General features: G+C 40.1%; 2 protein-coding genes and 1 long non-coding RNA gene across 4 annotated transcripts in view; 2 read left to right on the top strand and 1 right to left on the bottom strand.

Annotated features, from left to right (window-relative positions):
• LOC141376286 (uncharacterized) overlaps positions 1-22,272 on the top strand; it is a 501,640-nt gene that overhangs the window by 414,766 nt on the left and 64,602 nt on the right. The window lies entirely within an intron of this gene.
• On the bottom strand, positions 1,080-11,349 carry setd9 (SET domain containing 9). Of its 2 annotated transcripts, none has more exons than XM_001332769.7 (6): positions 11,203-11,349; positions 10,156-10,481; positions 7,013-7,136; positions 4,080-4,195; positions 1,272-1,377; positions 1,080-1,190 (listed from the first exon to the last, which is right to left on the bottom strand). In XM_001332769.7, exons 1-6 carry the CDS (start codon positions 11,307-11,309, stop codon positions 1,103-1,105), a joined length of 867 nt encoding a protein of 288 aa, XP_001332805.2. In that variant the 5' UTR covers positions 11,310-11,349; the 3' UTR covers positions 1,080-1,102. The 2 variants fall into 2 exon arrangements, with proteins under 2 accessions (XP_001332805.2, XP_009303346.1); XM_009305071.5 differs by having other exon boundaries at positions 1,272-1,351.
• Positions 13,202-15,321, top strand: pdxp (pyridoxal (pyridoxine, vitamin B6) phosphatase). The gene is made up of 2 exons (NM_001128705.1): positions 13,202-13,830; positions 14,950-15,321. The coding sequence occupies exons 1-2, from the start codon at positions 13,233-13,235 to the stop codon at positions 15,276-15,278; spliced, it is 927 nt and encodes a 308-aa protein (NP_001122177.1). The 5' UTR covers positions 13,202-13,232; the 3' UTR covers positions 15,279-15,321.

Here is a 22,272-nt window from a genome sequence, read left to right as displayed (position 1 = left end):
CTGGATCTTTAATTGCAGTAACGCATCATAACACTGATGAGTGATCCATTTGTTTATAGCAAAAAATAATGATTACATTTATATTGTATCTTAAGTGAAAAACTCGACAGCTTCTGTCTTTAAAACTTAAAAAATAAACAATTCATTTTTTTTTTCCAGCTTAGTCTCTTTATTAATCAGGGGTCGCCACAGCGGAATGAACCACCAACTATTCCAGCATGTTTTAGGCAGTTGATGCACTTCCAGCCGCAAAACAACACTGGGAAACACCCATACACTCACACTGCAGCCAATTTAGCCTACCCAAATCCACTATAGCGCACATGTTTGGACTGTGGGGGAAAACTAAGCACCCGGAGGAAACCCACACCAACATGGGAAGAACATGCAAACTTTACACAGTAATGCCAACTGACCCAGCTGGGGCTTGAACCAGCAATGGTCTTGCCGTGAGTCGATTGTGCTACCCACTGTGCCACCATTAAACAACATGTTACAGCTAAAATAAAGTCTTAAACACACAAGACTGGTCTTAAAGTGTATCTGATAGTAATCAAGCTGCAGGTAAATGCTTAACTTTGAGCTTTATTTACGTATAAAAATAAATAAACAAATGTAAAGCAATTATCCACAGCATAGTATTGTTTTCATAAAGACAAGATTGTAACTCCTGACTGTATAATTAGTTTTTGAGACAATTCCCCAACATGTTTTAACGGTTTAACGTCTCATCCGAAAGACGGCGCTCACTGAGCAGTATAGAGTCCCCGTCACTATACTGGGGCATTAGGACCCACACAGACCGCAGGTTGGGCGCCCCCTGCTGGCCTCACTAACACCACTTCCGGCAGCAACCTAGCTTTCCCCTGTGGTCTCCCATCCAGGTACTGACCGGGCGCAGCCCTGCTTATCTTCAGTGGGCGACCATGTGAGAGTTGCAGAGAGCTAGCTGCCGGCCAAAGCCTAAAGATCCATTAAATGTTTCCTAAACATTAATACAAATAAATGTGGCCATTTTCAAAGTTCTGCATTAGAAAAGCAATCATAAACCTTTAAATATGTAATAAACGCACATGAACTTACAAAAAAAATACAAATCAGTTTAATGCACGATTGTGTAGTAGTTAGAAAACAGCTCTTCACCATCATCAATATCTCTCAGTGCCACAAGAACAACACAGCGCAAAGGTCTGAAAGAGAAAAAACAAGATGAAAGAGTAATAAATGACAGAATGTGCCAATATAATAATCCTACAAATGACAGATCTTGCCTTTTACTATCAGCTCTGTAATTAACGTTCGGCAAATACTGACGGAGCTCCAGAGGAAATCCATCCGGCACGTCCAACTCCTGAAAGCAAACATTTGCGGATTTCTCTGTCAATAAAATCACAAATCAAAGTATCGTCGCTGTCACTTTATAACTGTTTATACAACTGGCTCTCGAATCTGATAGTCATGCGGTATTCCCTTAATAACAGCACTCCTACAGCCTCTTCACCCTAGTGTATTACTCCACCAAAAGACAGCAACTCACTACAGCAGGGGTGTCAAACTCAATCCCTGGAGGGCCGAAGCCCTGCACAGTTTAGTTCCAACCCTGCTCCAACACACTTACCTGTAGGTTTCAAACAAGCCTGAAGGACTTACTTAGTTGGATCAGGTGTGTTTAATTAGGGTTGGAACTAAACTGTGCAGAGCTGCGGCCCTTTTGGAACTGAGTTTGACACCTGTGCACTACAGTTTGACAAATATTGCAGCTGTTGGACAACATAATGTACCATTGAGGCTTTTCAGGTGAGAATGTAGTTGTTTAGATTGCAACTGTGCAGTTTATTTATAAGCATAGTGCCTATTTTAAATACTTATAATTTCTGAGAGACAGCGTGTCGGCGGCTGTTAGGCTTTTCATATTGAGCAAAGACGGTTGACGTCCATCCACAAGGTGGCAACATAAGCTGCATAATAAGACCTTAGAGGAGAGAAACTCAGCGAAATTTCATACTACAGCTGTTCAAATCATTATAGAACAGGTGAGTGACTTTCTAAGTTAATCTCTCGCTTTTTTATGTTGTAGTGCTGCATTTTTACTAGGGTTGGGCATCTAAGCTATAATGCCGATCCGATACGCATCTCGATACAAAGAATACGATCCGATATATTAGCGATACATTTGTGACATATTGCGATGCAACACGATACGATTCACACCCATATCACGATACGATGCGATATTTCAGCACTAACTAATTAGATCAAGTTTATGAGATGATGTGAAAGAGGATGCTGTGCCATTGAATGAGTTTGATTATTTATTAACCAAGCAAAACCAAGACTTTTTTTTACAAACTGGCTCTTCTCTCAGAGCCAGAGTGTCAGTTTACAGTAGAGGGCCATTTTAGATAATATAGCACATATTATTTAAGTATTTTCAAGATAAACAGAATGTATAAGTGCAATATATATTAAAAATATATATATATATATTTGCACTCTTTCAACATAAATAAAATTAGCATTGCACAATAAGAATTGTGATTTAACTTTTCAACTATGAAAACAAGTTTTACAAAGATATATTTTGCCACTGATTATTCAAAACTTAAGGTGGTGAACTAGCAGTGTTATGCTGCTTTGAAACATCACTGTCACTGTAAACAACAGGCTAATAAAAATATAACAAACCAGCAATCTTCTTGCTGTGAGGTGGTCAAACTACCCACTGTGCCACTGTGACACCCAATTATTTTTATCATTATTATTATTAATATTATTATTATTATAATTAAATAAAAATTAACAGGAGGTGTTTAAAACCTTCGTTCTCCGTGACACTAGGTTGAATATCTTTGCAGATGAACAATGCAATAGCATTCGTTATTGGCATAGAGCGAGCAGAACTGTTGCGCATGGAAAAAAAAAAAACTTGCAATGCTTTTCTCACCACTTTTGGAGCTGGTTGAAGCAGTGTGAAAGCCGGGGATGCAGAAACACTGGAAGATGCTTCCACAACAACACCGTGGCGCCGCTTCAAGTGAGATATCAGATTAGTCGTACTGCCCGCGTATTTTACAGATGCGCGGCACATTTTGCAAATTGGATCTGTCCTGTCATGTCGTCCATCCTTAAATCCATAATGTTGCTTGCCATACTTTAGATTTAAAACTCAGTGGGGAATAAAATGTTTGTTTTGCTTCTCGCGCTTTCTGAGGGCGCTCCACTAGCTTCATCCGCACACCTGATACACTGAGTTGTAGTGTGTGCACATCCGCAAATCCGTTGCTAAGGCTTACTTTATGTAGGTCGATTAAATTATGCACCAAAAACAGGTTGACAACACTTGTTAATAAATAAAAAATACATTCTATATTAAAAATATAAGCTGTATCTCGGAAAAATCGATGCATCTCGCAAAAACCGATGCATCTCGATTTGCTTCCAAAATTTCATTCATCCTCTGCTGCTGAACCGATGCACTCGCATCGTGAACGCGCATAACCGCGTATCGATACATATCGGTTAATCTTCCCATCCCTAATTTTTACCATAGCAGTCTGCTTGGGTTTGCTTTGATTTGGCTTTTTGGGGTTAATTACTGTGATTTCTTGATTGCACCAGAGAAATCTCTGTAGACTGATGGCATTTTATGCTGTTCAGCCTTATAATCGTAAAGTGTGCGCAAAATCACCTGTTTTTGTCAATGAAAAGCCCTTACTGTCGGCCACCTAAAGACCTGTTTGCAGTAAGATTGGGACAAAATGACACCTGAAATCACTTGGTGTCTTCAGTCCCTTAACACCTTTTAAGTGTTGTTAACAGGAAAAGCAACATTACAAATTGGTAAATGCTTTACTGTTACAACCTTTTTTAATGTGTTGCAAGAACCAAAATTGAAATATGTGATTATTTTGAAAAAACAACACAGTAAATAATGTGTGTTGAATTGTCTGCAATGGAATACAAGTCAAATAGTTTTTTTATTAACGTTTTCCACACTGCCCCAACTTTGTCTGATTTGGGTTTGTATTATATCAGTCTGCTGTAGATGGTGAAATGTGTAAGAGTGCAGCCTGACTGACCGTTGGAGCAGTTGTTGACGTATTGTCCGACAGCGAGAGGATTTTCAGGATGAGGCGTCAACCAGGAGCCATCGCTGAGACGCAGAGGACCAAACCTGTCCCGTCCACTACACGATCTGCTCCCATCAGTCAACACATATGAGTTCAGTCTTATGATGCCAAACACAATGTTAAAGGAATAGTTCACTCAAAAATGAAAATGTGCTCATTTCCTCACACTCGAGTGGTTCTAAACTTTTATGAATTATTTTCTTCTGTTGAACAGAAAAAGAGCTGTTATCTTTAATTATGTTTACATCCACCTACTTCTAAGCACATTTTCATTTCCATTAAGCACATCATGCAAAGACGCACATAAGTTTTACTCATAGAAAGAGTGTGCGCACAGCTGAGTAGGATAACTTTTTATCCGATAAGATAAAATGCACATAAACTCTGATGGACACACATTTACTGAATAAATTCCAGCATGAACATCAAAAAAAACATGTGATTTTGTTTTAACAGATCATGTGTAAAGAGTCCACTGAAGGTGAGTGTACTGAACCCAAGTGGTTTATTGACAAAAAGTACAAAACAAACGCAACCAGAACTTAACAGTAAACTTGACAGAACTACAAAACAAAACATGAAAATAACCATAAAAAAGAACTCCTGGCTTCACACGGCAAAGCAAAAACAAACTAACCAACCAACTAAACAAAGAACCATCCAAAGAACCAACCATCCATCCATCCAACCAATCAACCTTCCATCCATCCATCAATCCATCCAAACATTCATCCATCCAACTAACCAACAATCTATCACTCCATCCAACCAACCAACCAACCAACCATCCATCCATCCAACCAATCATCCAACCAACCATCCATCCATCCAACCAATCATCCAACCAATCAACCTTCCATCCATCCATCAATCCATCCAACCATTCATCCATCCAACTAACCAACAATCTATCACTCCATCCATCCAACCAACCAACATTCCCTCATCCAACCAACCAACCATCCATTCATCCAACCAACCAACCAACCATCCATCCATCCATTCATCCAACCAACCAACCAACCAACCAACCTTCCATCCATCCATCCATCCATCCATCCATCCAACCAACCAACCAACCATCCATCCATCCATCCATCCATCTATCCAACCTTCAATCCATCCAACCAACCATCCATCCATCCAACCAACCAACCATCCATCCATCCATCAATCCATCCAACCATTCATCCATCCAACTAACCAACAATCTATCACTCCATCCATCCAACCAACCAACCAACATTCCCTCATCCAACCAACCAACCATCCATTCATCCAACCAACCAACCAACCAACCAACCATCCATCCATCCATTCATCCAACCAACCAACCAACCAACCAACCAACCTTCCATCCATCCATCCATCCATCCAACCATCCATCCATCCATCCATCCATCCATCCATCCAACCTTCAATCCATCCAACCAACCATCCATCCATCCAACCAACCAACCATCCATCCATCCATCCATCCATCCATCCATCCAACCTTCAATCCATCCATCCAACCAACCATCCATCCATCCAACCAACCATCCATCCATCCATCCATCCATCAATCCATCCAACCATTCATCCATCCAACTAACCAACAATCTATCACTCCATCCATCCAACCAACCAACTAACATTCCCTCATCCAACCAACCAACCATCCATTCATCCATCCATCCAACCAACCATCCATCCATCCATCCATCCATCCATCCATCCATCCATCCATCCATCCATCCATCCATCCAACCTTCAATCCATCCAACCAATCTTCCATCCAACCAACCAACCATCCATCCATCCATCCATCCAACCAACCTTCCATCCATCCAACCAACCTTCCATCCATCCAACCAACCAACCAACCAACCAAAAAACAAACAACCATCCAGCCAACCATAAAAACGATCCATCCATCCAACCAATCAACCATCTATCCATCCATCCAACCAACCAACCAACCAATCAATCATCCATCCATCCATCCATCCATCCAACTAACCAACCATCCATCACTCCATCCAACCAACATACCCCCATTCAACCAACCAACTAACCATCCATCCATCGAACCAACCAACCAACCATCCCTCCATCCACCAACCATCCATCCATTCAACCAACCAAACAACCATCCATCCATCCAACCATCAAAAACCATCCATCCATCCTTCCATCCAACCACCCAACCATCTATCCAATCATCCATTCCTCCAACCAACCAACCATCCATTCATCCACTAACCATCCATCCATCCATTCAACCAACCAAACAACCATCCATCCAACCATCGAAACCATCCATCCAACCATCAAAACCATCCATCCAACCAACTAACCAACCATCCATCCATCAATCCATCCAACTGATTATTGGGAGTCCATGATGGGTAAGGGCCAATGAAGGGAATTTGGCCAGGACACCGGGGTTATTCCCCTACTCTTTACGAGAAGTGCCATGGGATTTTGATTGACCAGGACCTCGGTTTAATGTCTCATCCTAAAGACGGTGCTTACTTCCCTATACTGGGGCATTAGGACTCACACAGACCGCAGGTTAAGCGCCCCCTGCTGGCCTCACTAACACCACTTCCAACAGCAACCTAGTGTTCCCATGTGGTCTCCCATCCAGGTACTGACCAGCCTCAGCCCTGCTTAGCTTCAGTGAGTAACTGGACTTGTGCTGCAGGGGGATTTGGCCGTGGAAAAGTACATAAAACAGTCATGGTAGGAACAAAAAAGAAGTCAATGTCTACTTTCAAACATTCTGCAGTGCATCTTCTTTTGTGTTCAACAGAAGAAAAAACTGAAACTGGGGTAAATGATGACAGAATATTCATTTTAGGGGGAACTACCCATTTTAAGCGTTAAGCTATACTCACCGGTACACTATCTTGGAGATGGATTTATCGTTGCCATCAATCAAAATGCCATCTATGCATCTAAATACAAATGGATTTCTGACTGATTGGAAAAAGATGGGTTCATCTGGCTGATAGATGGTTCCTGTGAAAGGAGAAAATCAAAACATCATTCCAAGGATGCACATGTCAATACGGGAATTACCAACCTACGTCACACATGACGTCGCACGGGTTCAGCCGCGCATACCAGTCGCAAAAAAAGACCGGTTGCAATAGCAAACATGTCGTGTTGTGCGGTAGGATGCCAAAATCTAAGACTGAGTGAAGACCTGATTAGAAATGCTGGACTCTGCAGTTATCATGTTATATCAGGTAAGTTCACGCTGTGCTGAATCACACACATTACTCATTTTTGATTGCAGCAATGATTTCAGCAAAAATATAATAATATAATATATAATATTCAATATGGTGAATTAAACTGCGGACACTGAATGCTAAGAACATTACCCTGCTGTACAGGTGCAGTTGGCTGTCACAATACAGTTGTTCTGGTTGTTGATGATTACCCAGGCCTTGTATAGTTCTGTCTTCTTTTCTTGCTTTCGGCTAGGCAGAACCTTGGTTTTTAGCACTACAATATTTTTAATCTGGTAATCCTGGGACATTTTTTCTTGCACATGACCACACAGAACAACATTGGTGGCATCCAAAGACTTGTAGGCCTTTAACTTTTCTCTTTAAAAACACTTGGAGTTTCAATGAGATGGTTGTATATTTGGGGCTTGATGATTGGCCATTTCGTCTTATCCATAGACTGTAAAATATATGGATGTAGTATCCGTGACGTCACCCATAGGTTTCTGAAGAGCGCAAAAGAAGCCACAAGTAGGCGCGGCCAACCGTCGCCATTTTGGTCACGCGTCATCACACCCACGGCGGGATACCAAACAAGGGCAAAGAGGCGGAGAGTGGGCGGAGCTACAGACACCTGCTAGCATTTAGCTTGGACCTGGTTCAGACACACTTTACTTTGGGAGAACGCTTAATACTTTATCACCTGTGACTCGTTTGTATTCTGACCACTTGTGCTTGGCTGTACACTATATCAATAAAGTGTTTAGACTTTTAAAAACACTGCTGTAATACATTGAGCCACTAAACATTGTTCTTATGACGTTTTTCAACAGGAGAAAAACGCAAATTACTTACAAACACTTCAGATGTAGTCTGTGTTAGTTACTGTAAGACTATTGATAAAATCCAGCATAACACTGTATGACAACGCTTCAGATGACTGTTCTAGAGCCCACAGCTAATCAATCTGACAGATTCTGGAGTGCATTACAGCTCTAAATATAAATATAAACGATAAATGATCTTAAATAAAACAAATACATGTATAGAGATGGTATATAAGTATATAACTTTACTCACATGGGAAACGGAGGCCACGTGAATGGTTTGTGAGCACAATTAAGTGCCCTCAGCATGCCATGCCATCTAATAATTGTGGGAAACAAGTCCAAAAGGCAGTCGACTGTGTAAAGCCACATAAAACAATACAGAAATACGATAAATATGCCGAGTTCAGTGGCTAATCTGCAGAGGTGACGTGACGGCGACCAGCGAGACCTAGCTGTCACTCAAGTGGCCACGCCCTTAATTATGCAAACTTAATATAACTTAATATAAAGGAAACGGATGAGTTATAAAAAAATTCACCCCCCTCACAGTTGTCATGAAGGGTAATATTAGCTGTATTAACCCAAATCTTTTTTTGTACCAGGCTGTAAACACCTTTTTTTCTGCTGTAAAGTTGGCCGTTCTAACAGTGGGCTCAACTGAAATTTGCTCTGTTTTGGAGCCAGGAGCGGCCAGGACTAGCGGAATTTCGGATGAATTGCAGTTTTAGTTACTTCCGTATTGGCTTCCTGAGGGAGAGCGGGAGGTTGCCGCTTGGTCTTATCCAATATCCATTGGGAGGGTGCTATCAATACCAGCAAAATTACCAGCAATTTTCCGGAAAGGTCTGTATGTGTGAACAGGCCCTTTTTGAAAATACCAGTAAAAAATTGAAGTTGTAACATTACCGGTAATTTGCCGGAATGCTGCGCTGTGTGAACGCAGAAGAAAGATTGCCAGAAAGAGCGCGTGCATGTGAGACGTCTACATTAGCCAATCAGAACACTCGCATTCAATTCTGCACGGTTTATGAAAATTAAAGCCTTTAAATATTTTTCCAGACACATTCAGCAGCTAGATGTTAGTCAGATAACGTTTCTATGCTCCTTCTTAATGCCAACTGTGTAAAAAATCATCGATAAGATGCTTATGAGAAGCCGTTGTTTGTTTACCTTCCAGTAGCTTGACGTGTGGCATGTGCCTGCGAAGCAGCTGGAGAGCGCCAGCACACACACATATCATACATCTCGACATGCGAAAGTCTTCCTCTTTGTTTTCATCGAAGTACTGATCCATCCACAGAGTTTGTAATGTCGTCAAATGTTTCCAAACACAAGCGCAGGCATTTAGAGCTCATTTCCGGCTAATGATGTCAGAATTTACCAATAGTATCTGGATGCAGCCTTTATCATGCAAGCTGAGACTGCATCACTCAGCGATGCAATGTCAGACACAATGCACTCAAATGGAGCTAGTGACGTCACTGTGACGGGTAGGGTTAGGTGAGCCCATTAAAAAGCATTGGATGCAGCCCAGATTGCACTGCACCAGGTCTGCAGCCAGACCCCTCTCGAATTTACCGCTATTTTGCAATGGATGTGTTGACGGTATTTTGCGGAAAAATTCTGTAACGTCTTCGCCTGTGTGAACACCGCTTATTTTATTTACCGGTAACGTCATTCCGTAAATTTACCGTAAATTTACTGGTATCCCTGTGTGAAAGGGGTTATACTCTGGAGACACAAAAGTTTTAATTAAATCTTGAAAAAGAGTTACAATAGGTGCCCTTTACTATTTAAATGTTAATAAGAGCCACTTTTCTAGGTCCCGTAATGCTATTCAAAAGCATAAATAAAAGGGAAAGAACAAAAACACGAATCTAAAACGGGGAAAACTGCTAATTTAAGGATATTTTTTCCAGTGTATGAGGATTCTGAACTGCCCGTCACACTACATGACATCATTAAAACTGATACCTGGATACATCGCTACAATGCTTCCTGCCGGCACGCGTCCCCGCATCACAAACACTCCAGTTCCCGCACGCTCCAGAGAGCTGATTTTCCGCTCGACACTGAAGCCCAGAGTCTCAAACATCACTGTAGACGGAGGAGCGCCGTGTGTTTTACTCTCCACATTACTATATTTACTCTGAGTAGACCTGGGCAGTAACCCGAGCAGCTGGCGTTGATTCTTCACATCGTTTTTTAGGAGGTGTGTGAATAAACACACAAGAGATTTGAACACGTCTTCATCCGCAGTCATTTTGTCTTGAGCTCGATTCTCCACCTGTCGAAGAGTTCTGAACAAAGAAACAAACACACAAACACTCGGTTACTGTTGACTAGGCTTAAGTATGGAGCTTAAATAGTGACAAAACCATCTGAATTTCAATTGTGCTCATTTGAATTATTGAAGACTGCAGGGTGGCATAGTGGGTAGCACATTCGCCTCACAGCAAGAAGGTCGCTGGTTCGAGCCTCGGCTGGATCAGCTGGCATTTCTGTCCGTAGTGTATGTGTGTGAATGAGTGTGTATGGATGTTTCCGCATCCGCTGCATAAATCAAATGCTGGATAGGATGACAGTTCATTCAGCTGTGGCGCAGTGGGTAGCACAATCGCCTCACAGCAAGAAGGTCGCTGGTTCGAGCCTCAGCTGAGTCAATTAGCATTTCTGTGTGGATTTTGCACGTTCTCCCAGTGTTGGCATAAATATATAACATAATTAAATATTTAATAAAACAATTACAACTTTGGATTTAATGTTTTGACATTAACTAAGTAATGCTTTTTATAGTTGTCATTACATTGACTAGATTTATATTAACTAATGTTATCAAATGGAACCTTGCTGTGCATATTTAATCAACAAAAAGCCTACAGATAGTCACAGAATGTTTAATTTTGTAGTGTGAATATGTCACAGAATGTTTAATTTTGTAGTGGGAATATGTTAATGCTGTCTGTGCTACAATGAACCACTAACGTTAATTTAACAATCACCCGCTGGACCCGACCATACCTCTCATTTTTCTGCAGGTTTAACGCTATCCAGGGAACAAATCTGTGTCTGTAGGACTTCCACCTCACCTCAAAGGCTTTAAAAAGAGCTTTAATCATATTGTTCATTTACATATGACCTGCACATGCAGTCTGCACTCTCCGAAGTGGTTCAACTCATGTGTTCATTTCCCTGCTGTTGTTCGAATCGTGAATTTGATTCGTCTTAGTGATTCAGTTGAACAGAATTGCAAATCACTCCGCATTTAAAGTAAACATCTTACATGATAATTAGGATGTATTCGAAGATATTGTGATAAACGATGATTCGTATGCACTTAATTAATCAATGCTTAAAAAAATGGTAATTAAATGCTGGGTCGAAGCTTCTGTGAACCGGTTCACTGAACTGATTCGAATAAAATGAATCAGACCTCTCAACGTGATCCTGTATTACCCCCATCTAGCGTTTGGGAGAACTGTGCAACAACAACACGCTTTAATACATTTTATTTTGTATTTAATTAGTTTTAACTTTACAATGTAACTTTTGAGATTTATCTTATGCTTTGAAAATGAATATTCATCCGACATTTGTTTTAATTCCATCTCTCTTGGTCAGTTCAGCTCAGTTATCTTGTCGTGGAGGGCAAACTCCAGCTCCTCAAATCGAGTTTGCTGTTTACATTGTTTTGACTGTTGTAAGAGTTGTTAAATATTTAATAAATACGCGAATATGTTTTTAAGAAAATATTATCAATATAACAGCTTATACAGATTAAAATATACGAAGAAATATTTTAAAAAAATCTTTATAAAGGAACAATTTATATCATATTCATTCATTTTATTTTCGGCTTTGTCTTTTTTTAAAATCTGGGGTCGCCACAGCGGAATGCACCGCCAACTTATCCAGCATATGCTCTTCCAGCTGCAGTTAAACCGTGCTAGCAAGGTGGTGCAGTGGGTAGCATGTTGGCCTCACAAGAAGGTGCTGGTTCGAGACTCGACTAGGTCAGTTGGCATTTCTGTGTGGAGTTTGCATGTTTTCCCCGTGTTCGTGTTTCCTCCTGGTGCTCCGGTTTCCCCCACAGTCTAAAGACATGTGCCATAGGGGAATTGGGTAGGCTAAATTGTCCATAGTTCATGTGTGTGATTGTGTGTGTATGAATGTTTCCCAGTAATGGGTTGCAGCTGGAAGGGCATCCGATACATATAACATATGCTGGATAAGTTGTCGGTTCATTCCACTGTGACGACCCCAGATTAATAAAGGGACTAAGCAGAAAAGAAAATGAGTGTGTGTGTGTGTGTGTGTGTGTGTGTGTGTGTGTGTGTGTGTGTGTGTGTGTGTGTGTGTGTGTGTGTGTGTGTGTATTTTTTTCTATTACACGTTTAACGACAGATTCATGATAATAGAACAAACAATATTTAATGTCAGGATGACAGAAGGCAAATATTAACAGAACAAAATATCATTAAGAAACAAAAAAACAAGTAATAAATTAAGAAATACAATTCCTACAACTATAAACAAGCAGGGCCTTTACCTTAATCATAAATGTGGAAAACATAACACAAATGGACAGGTTCCAATGCCTGTTAAATCTATAAAATATGTATATAAATCCGTATTTTCAGTATCTAAAACATTAAAGAGCCTTTGTTATACTACCTGGCCACTTAGAGAAACTTCCAGTCCTCCAACCTCCTTTTATAATAATCAACATCATACAGCAGCAAAATGTTGCTGTAATAATCAATCACAGTGAGGTACACCTGCTCGCCTTCTGATTGGAGGACACAGAGAAAAAGGCGTGTTCTTTGTGGTATCCTATAATCTGATTGGTCCGTCTTCATCGCTCCGTGCTTCCAGTAGGATTGCAGCAGTGTGTATGGTAGTGATGGACGCGCTGGTGAGCCGCCCCGCAGCGTCGCGTCCGTTAAACCGTTTAATCGTTAACTAAAGCTGACGCACGCCAGGTCGCCAGCGCGCTTCGTTAAAAGAGTCGCAGCCGAACGCTTTCCACCATAGGACCGCGGGCCAGTAGAATGGCGGGTGGCGGTAGGGGCTGCGTGGCGCTCCGCGGGGCTCAGATCCGGGACCTGCTGGACGCCAAACACAACGTGCTGTTCGACTGCGACGGCGTCATTTGGAACGGAGAAACGGCTGTTGCCGGAGCCCCGGAGGTGGTCAGTCTCCTGAAGCAGCGCGGGAAGCGCGTGTTCTTCGTCACCAACAACTGCACCAGGCCGCGGGAGAACTACGTGCAGAAGTTCAGCCGCTTAGGCTTCGCGGATGTGGCGGAGGAGGAGATCTTCAGCTCGGCGTACTGCTCCGCTGCTTACCTGCGGGACGTGGCGCGGCTGCAGGGGAAGGTGTACGCGATCGGCGGCGGCGGTGTGCTGAAGGAGCTGCGGGACGCCGGGGTGCCCGTGGTGGAGGAACCCGCCGAGCAGGAGGAGGGCACCAGCATCTACAACTGCCCGCTGGACCCCGACGTCAGGGCGGTGCTTGTGGGCTACGACGAGAGCTTCACCTTCATGAAGCTGGCCAAAGCCTGCTGCTACCTGCGGGACGCCGAGTGCCTGTTCCTGGCCACCGACCCGGACCCCTGGCACCCACTCAGAGGAGGCAGGATCACCCCGGGTAAGACCGCCTGGAACACGATGCAGTTTTAGTGCAGCAAGTCATTGAGATAAAGTTGGGCTTTTAATCAGTGACAACTTGTGACACGACCTCTATATTGTTTATGATGGTACTGAAATCGCCTAAAACGATAGCACTGTTTGACTGACTGGAAACACTGTTGTGTGTTGATAGTCATTAACTGATAAGTTCCTTATTTGGAGTTTGCTAAGTATACTTTTCTAAAGTTATATTATTAAGTAGACACTCCGAAATATCCTCATATAATGTGTAATTTGTAAATGCAACAAGGTTATTAGTGTTGTAAAATGTATTTCAATGTGTACAAACTGAAAACGAAAAATAATGGGAAAAAAAACATTAAATAAAAGTTCAAACGATATTATTTTTTATTTCACATATGCATGTTTTATTTATGATAATCCCAAAATAATTCCACAGAAAACCGCAGATTTTTACCAGTGAAAGTGAAGGGGACACTATACTGTCTGTGGGCGCCGTTTTTCGGATGAGATGTTAGACTGAGGTCCTGACTCTTTGTGGTCATTAAAAATCCCATGGCACTTCTCGTAAAAGAGCAGGGGTGTAACCCCGGTGTCCTGGCCAAATTCCCTTTATCGGCCCTTGCGAATATGGCCTCCCAATCACCCTTTCCACCAAATTGGCTCTATCACTGTCTCTCCACCAATAGCAGGTGTGTGGTGAGCGCACTGGCACTGTTGTCCTGTGGCAGCCACCGCATCATCCAAATGAATGCACCCCCTCATGACTGTGAAGTGCTTTGGGTGTATGGCCATACACAATAAATGCACTATATAAATACACATTACATTGCAGAAATAACAAAAAACGTCCGCAGATTCTGTCTGGCCCGAACAATGACTTGCCTACTTACCCTAACCTGCCTAATTAACTATTGTTTAAAAATGTTGAGAGGAATTACATGAAATTAGGGGAAAATATGCAAGAATTAAAAAATGTAGAGTGACTGGCTGCATGTGATACCTGAGAAAGCGTCTCTGTCCGGTGTGTGTTGATGGAGAGGCTGTTCGTGTTGAGTGTCTCTGGAAGCTGATTGTTTTGTGAGCTGCTCATTCAGTGTTGGACAATGCTGTGCAGGTTCTGGCAGTCTGACGGCGGCTCTGGAAACGGCCAGCAGCAGGAAGGCCACAGTGATCGGGAAGCCCAGCCGCTTCATGTTCGACTGCATCTCCAGTCAGTTCGACCTGGACCCGTCCCGCTCGCTGATGATCGGAGACCGGCTGGAGACGGACATTCTGTTCGGCAGCAACTGTGGCCTTTCCACCGTCCTGACGCTCACCGGCGTCTCCACCCTGGACGAGGCTCAGCGCTACCGGGACAGCCAGAGCCCCGAGCAGAAGGACTGCGCGCCGGATTTCGTGGTGGAGTCGGTGGCGGATTTCCTGCAGGTGCTGGAGGAGGAGTGAAGAACACGGACTCTGATCAATCCTGATGCTGTTCTCCACGCCTGCGCTTGCCCGCCTCACACCCTGACAGAGGAACACAACACTGCTTTTGCATTTTACATTTCTCCTAAACCTGGAATCATCAAACCTGTTCCTGGAGGGCCGATGTCCTGCAGATTTTAGCTCCAACCCTAATCAAGCACAAGCTAATCAAGCTCTTACAAGGTATACTTGAACCACCCAGACAGGTGTGTTGAAGTAAGTTGGAGCTAAACACTGCAGGTACACCAGCCCTCCAGGACCGAGATTGGTGACCCCTGTCCTAAACAGTTAAGTTTCAACATTTATGAATCCATTCAGCTGATCTCTGAGTATAACAGGAGCAGTTTTAGCTTAGCTTAGCATAAATCATTGAATCAGATTGGACCGTTAGCATGACTCGAAAATGACAGAAGAGTTTCAATCCTTTTCCTACTTAAAACTTAACTCGGCTGTACACTTCACAGTGTACACAAAAGGTGCGTTCGACATGAAGCTCAGCTGCAGCCGGTGATCAACGAGATTAGCGAGGGCGGGGTTGAAAACGGAGCCGTCAAGCCGGACAGCTGAACACTTCTGGGCTCAAACTTGCTGCAGTCATGATGACCGATCACATGGTGTCATCATAATTTATTTATTTTTATTTGTAACAACAAAACATTTACAAATAAAACCGAATGCAGTCTCTACAAACTATAGTTCATTTATAAACAATAATTATGATTTAAATATATAACAAATGCATGAGAGAGAGCGCAATTCTAGGAGTTTAAACATCACTTTAGGCTAATACGTTTTGTTTGAATATGCTAAAAGGGGTTTATATATGTACATTTATAGATGTAAAACTTTCCAATGCAAAACGCAAAACAAGGTGTTTTGATTAAGTCTTAATAAATCAGATAATTTTGGATAATGAAAGCATTTTAATCCAAAAAGATTGAAGAAAAGGTCAAATAAGTGAGCTACACTTTAAGCGGATGTTTCCCAGAAAGACCAGGGATAAACGGATAGACAGGAAATAACATATATTTGTATTATAATCATATAATTATTTAATAAACTAGTTCTTTAACTTAATTTGTTAAGAAAGCTTTAGGGTGGCTCTTCAGATGCTGCACAGTCTGAGTCTGCCGTCTGATCTCGGAGCGCTGTCGCGGTACTTTGATGCCACATGTGACAGTCACGTGGCGTCGGCGCAGCATCAATCCGGACAAGATTTCTAACCAGCATGCACCGCTTTAAGACAGATTTCGATCGATCTGCGCAGCGCCGCATGAAGTCCAACGCACCTAAAGACTAGGGATGCAGCTGTTCTAGATTAGGGTTGTGCGGTTCTAGTTTGAGGAATAATCATGGTTATCACCGTTATTATGCATTTATTAATTTCACAACACAGAAAATCACATGAAAACTCCTTGTATTTTAAAATGTTATTTATTGCTGCTCAGTAAGCAAATTATACAGCATATAATAATAATAATAAAACAAACAATATCAACAGAATTGCTGACAAGGGGTCCAGTTCGGGGACCACAGGATGTCATCTCTGTTTTTAGCAGACGATGTTCTGTTGGCTTCATCGAACATGGAGCTTCAGCATGCACTGGGGCGGTTTGCTGCCGAGTGTGACGCGGCTGGGATGAGAATAAGCACCTTTAAGTCCGAGGCCATGGTGCTCCACTGGAAAAAGGTGGTCTGCCATCTCCTGGTTGGAGGAAAGTCCTTACCCAGGTGGAGGAGTTCAAGTATCTTGGGGTTTTGTTCTCGAGATGGAGCGTGAGATTGACAGGCGGATCGGTGCAGCAGTAATGCGGTCGATGTGCTGGTCTTGTGGTGAAGAATGAGCTGAGCCGAAAGACAAAGCTCTTAATTTACTGGTCAATCTACGTTCCTACTCTCTCCTATGGTCATGAGCTTTAGGTCATGACCGAAAGGACAAGATCTCGGACACAAGAGGCTGAAATGAGTTCAGAGTGGCAGGGCGCACTCTTATGGATAGGGTGAGGAGCTCTGACACCCGAGAGGAGCTCGGAGTAGAGCCGCTGCTCCTCCACATCGAGAGAAGTCAGCTGAGGTGGCTCTGGCATCTGTTTCTGATGCCTCCTAGACGCCTACCTAGGGAGGTGTTCCACGCATGTCCCACCAGGAGGAGGCCTCGGGGAAGACCCAGGACACGCTGGAGGGACTAAACAAGTAATTGTAAACTGAAATTAATCTAATTTTAACATTTGGCTTAAGAATTGAATGTTTTATGAGATGAAAATTTTATTAATTTGCATTTAAATTAAGAATTTTTCAGGATCACAAAAAATTGCATCAATCGGGTCTGAAGTTAGCTTAATTGCTTCATGTTGTCCAACACAAATCAGTTGTGTGGAACCCAGCATTCTTCACAGTGTAGAACACGATAATCCAGAAGAGTCAAGCTTTAAAAAGAAAAATCATTTAATTATGTAACTCTCCCTCAATAGTGCTGCCTAACAAAAATAAAATAACACGATTAAAAAAAAAAACTAAATACAGAAATCAAAGAGTTTGTTTTTATTAAATTGTTTTTATTTTGTTGTAATATTAAAGATTTTATTTCACTTTTTTAAAATTATTTTATTATTTTAATGTAATTAAGAGTCCCCCTTTTTTATTAAAAAATTAGTTTTAGTCATTGAACGAACTAAGAAATTAAGAAAATATCAAATAATGAAGGTAATTAAAATGTAACTCGCCCTGAATAATACTGCCTAACAAAAACAAAATAACACAATTAAAAAAAATAAATGCAGAAATCAAATAGTTTTATTAAATAGTTTTTTATTTAGTTGTAATATTTAAGATTTTATTACATTTTTTAAAAATTATTTTATTATTTTAATATAATAGAGTCCCCCTTTTTTATTTTATTATTCCAGTCCTTGAATTAATTCACTAATTTCAATTGATATCAACTTTTGTTGGTCTAGCTTATTTGAGCTTCACCCTTCAATAAAATATATAATAAAGAAATAACGTCATGCTGTTTATATTCAAAGTAATCATTAAACTACTGTATGAATGATCTTAATTTGGGCAGTTTTTACAGTGTAATACACAAGGTAATTCCAGAAGTCAAGCTTTCAATAGAAAAATTATTTAAAGTTTTTTTTCAATTCTGAGTGAGATGCTAACGGTCTAATCCGATTCAATGATTTATGCTAAGCTAAGCTGAAAGTGCTCCTGTTAGACCCAGAGATTGACTAAATGGATTAAAAATGATGAATCTCAACTGTTCAACCCTTGAGGAGATGTAAAATGAGTCTATTTACAAAAACAAAGGAGGCGTGTTCCTTTAATAACCGCATCTGATGACGAGGGTTTGTTTGAGATGCTTTTACAAGCTCTGAAATATTACAACTTTCTCCCCATAATTATTATTATGTTTTACATTTTCCATTAGTTTTACTTGGTTTTATTTATTTTCAATTCCCCCTAAAAATAACTTTCAAAAATATGATAACGTATTCTAAATTAAGAAAATATAAAAAAATGAAGGTAAATAAAATGTAACTCGCCCTCAATAATGCTGCCTAACAAAAATAAAATAACACAATTAAAAACTAAATACAGAAATCAAATGGTTTTATGAAATTATTTTAATTTTGTTGTAATATTTAAGATTTTATTTACATTTAAAAAATTTTTTTTTTATTATTTTAATGGAATTTAGAGTACCCCTTTTTTATTTTAGTTTTTATTCCAGTCATTGAATGAATTCACTAATTTCAATTGATATCATTAACTTTTGTTGGTCTAGCTTATTTGAGCTTCACCCTTCAATAAAATATATAATAAAGAAATAACGTCATGCTGTTTATATCCAAAGTAAATATTAAACTACTGTATGAATGATCTTAATTTGGGTTGCGTAGAATGAATAAATTGATTCACAACAGGTTAAGATTGTAATCGAATGCAATAAAAGGCCCGTAAACATTACATTTTATAAGCAAAATTTAAAAAAATAAAATAAACACTCTCAAATATTGTCACATTTAATAAGTCACAACAAAAATAAACCATTTAATGTTCATTTCATGTCAGATTTATTACTTTTAATGCATATACACTATCTGACAAAAGTCTTGTCGTCAATCCCAGTTGAAAGAGCAACACATAACTCGACTTCTAGTTGATCATTTGGAAAAGAAGGGAGATTTTTCTGATGAATTATCTGTTGAGCTGCATCCCAATCATCACAAATACTGCAGAAGACCTACTGGAACCTGCATGGACACACGATTTTCACAGTAATCAGTCAAGTTTGGTAAGGGAAAAGTCATGGTTTTGGGTTACATTCAGTGCGTGAGATCTGCAGAGTGGATGATCAACATCTACAGCCTGAGGAATCAAGACATTTGTGCTGCCCATTACATTACAAACCACAGGAGAGGGTGAATCCACATCAAAGTTCCTTAAAAGCATGTATCTCCAGGATTGGCCAAACCAGTCACCTGATATGCACATTATTAAGCATTATAATTTATATCATTGCCTTTCATATACACCACTTCTGATGCCAAATGATCAACTAGCAGTTATTATTGGCTGTTCCTAAAACTTGGATAGGCAACAAGACGTATGAAGAGTCAGGTAGTGTTTAGCACTAATACAGCCCTCTTTGATTTGTGAAGCAGTGTTAATGCACAGAGAACACAGACGAAAGCGTATTTATTGATCATTTCCATAATGCAGATTCATTCCTACTTAACTGGTCAGACGACAATCAAGTAAACCGCACTTGTGATTGATCATAGTCAAGTCTAGTTATAAATCACTGTGTGCTTGTCAAAATCTGTACTTAGTAAAGGGAAGGCTTAGATATAACCTTGACGAATGCAATGACCAGGAGTTTTCTGTGCCAACTTGAACTGTATTTATTTTTGATCATATTTATTTTAATTAGTGTTGTGTTTGACTGAGATTAGTTTCTGGACTACTGCTCACTTGTTTGTTGATTGGGTTTCAACTGCCTTCATTAACAAAAGTGACCTTTTTTACCAAAGTAGTTGACGTTTGAGAGCCGTGTGTTATTTTGACGCTCGTTCACAGTATAGCAGATCATCATTCAGCAGGAAAGACAGCAAAATCATTGGAAACCACTGAAGGTGACACTGCATGGATGAGAAACACAAGTGAAGTGCTTTGAAAGGGATTGAATCTTGATTATTAGTTTGTCAGATGTTCATGAAAATGGCGCACATTTGATTTCTAGCCATCGCTCATCGTCTTTGTGTCCTTTATAAGCAGTAATAATGTTGAAGGGAAGCCAAACGTCTGTAAATGCATCTGACGTAAACTGTGAATTGGTTTTAATGCTCTCGATGTGGTTGTGAACTCATTTTTTAGTAATAAAAATACGCCTTGTATCTCTTGTGTCATTATTGTACTGTATTATGTTATTATTGAGTAGAGGATTAAGACTTGAAGTCTGTGTGATAACATTTACAGTGAGCATCACTTCATCAAAGTTGTCCTAAAATTATTTACAATTTTTACAAGCGTTTTTTTTGGTCCACTTCAAACGTTGACTGCTGCACAATGCTTATATTTGCTAGTGTACGTTGTTAAATTTTAGGTGAACAGCAGTTAATCCGTGCAAGACAAATTAACTTAATGAGGAACAAGACGTTTTGGTCAACTTCAAAGTCTGAACGTCTGCTTCACTAAATGTGGTGGTCTTTAGTTTAGTATACATTACATTATTATAAATCCAGCAATTGGAGACTCTGATTAACACGTATTTTACAATAATGTACTTAACGTCATGTCATTAAAACTTTAGAAATGAGTTGTAAAAATCTCTCCTTTAAACCAAAATTGGGGAAGAAATAAACTGGGCGAATAATTCTGACTCCAACTGTGTTCATGCTGGTTTTGACTAAGCTTATTGTATATATCGACAGCTTATAATGTTTTGAATAAAATAATAAATGTTTATAACTCATCTCTAATCACTGATTTAATTTTTCTTTGCCATGATGACAGTAAATAATATTTGACTAGATATTTTTCAAGACACTTCTATACAGCTTAAAGTGACATTTAAAGGCTTAACTAGGTTAATTAGGTTAACTAGGCAGGTTAGGGTAATTAGGCAAGTTATTGTATAAGATGGTTTGTAGACTATCGAGAAAAAAATAGCTTAAATGGGCTAATAATATTGACCTTAAAATGGTTCATAAAAAATAAAAAAAAACTGCTTTTATTCTAGCCGAAATTAAACAGACTTTTTCCAGAAGAAAAAACATTATCAGACATGCTGTAAAAATGTCCTTGCTCTGTTAAACATCATTTGAGAAATATTTAAAAAACAAAATTAAATTCAATGGGGGGCCAATAATTCTGACCAACTGTATCTGAAACAATTTGTACAAATGAATGAGAGGAATAATGAAGCACATCAATGCCTTCTAGAGTTTCCCGCCAGAGGAAGTGACATCACTTGGAGCAAATAACAAGCTTTTTCTCTCAGTGCTGATGAACTGATGAAACAGTTGAGCAGAACTTCGAGACAGACACATAATGATTATTTTATTACAAAATTACACCAAAAAAAAAAAAAAATAGACGTTTCATGGAATTTTTAACTGCCCAAAGTAAACACACAAAATAAGATGGAAATTAGAGTTACTTTATGATATTTAAAGCTGAATGTATGATTCAGGAGGCAAAAACAGCTATGAGAGTCTTTAAAGTTCTATATAAAAGGTCCCTAAATACCCATAAAAACATTATTTCTAATGTTATATGATACATTTATATAATTCATTCATTCATTTTCTTTTCCACTAAGTTCCTCTTATTAATCTAGGGTCGCCACAGCGGAATGAACCGCCAACTTATCCATATATGTTCCCATCTCTGGGAAACATCCACACACACGCATTCATACACTATGGACAATTTAGCCAACCCAATTCACCTGTACCGCATGTGTTTG

This window comes from Danio rerio, chromosome 10 (genome assembly GCF_049306965.1).
Source record: "Danio rerio strain Tuebingen ecotype United States chromosome 10, GRCz12tu, whole genome shotgun sequence".
Lineage (NCBI taxonomy): Eukaryota > Metazoa > Chordata > Actinopteri > Cypriniformes > Danionidae > Danio > Danio rerio.
Note: the sequence above shows the minus strand (reverse complement) of the source record. Positions and strands in the feature narration are given on the sequence as shown.

Bases quoted from the DNA above. Each gene is read 5' to 3' on its own strand.
- setd9 (XM_001332769.7), bottom strand. From the start codon at position 11,309: ATGAACAATATGATTAAAGCTCTTTTTAAAGCCTTTGAGGTGAGGTGG. The intron at 7,137-10,155 runs GTATCAGTTTTA...CTCCTTTCACAG, and splicing joins CATTGTAGCGATGTATCCAG to GAACCATCTATCAGCCAGAT. The intron at 1,191-1,271 runs GCAAGATCTGTC...TTTCTCTTTCAG, and splicing joins TACAGAGCTGATAGTAAAAG to ACCTTTGCGCTGTGTTGTTC.
- pdxp (NM_001128705.1), top strand. From the start codon at position 13,233: ATGGCGGGTGGCGGTAGGGGCTGCGTGGCGCTCCGCGGGGCTCAGATC. The intron at 13,831-14,949 runs GTAAGACCGCCT...AATGCTGTGCAG, and splicing joins AGGAGGCAGGATCACCCCGG to GTTCTGGCAGTCTGACGGCG.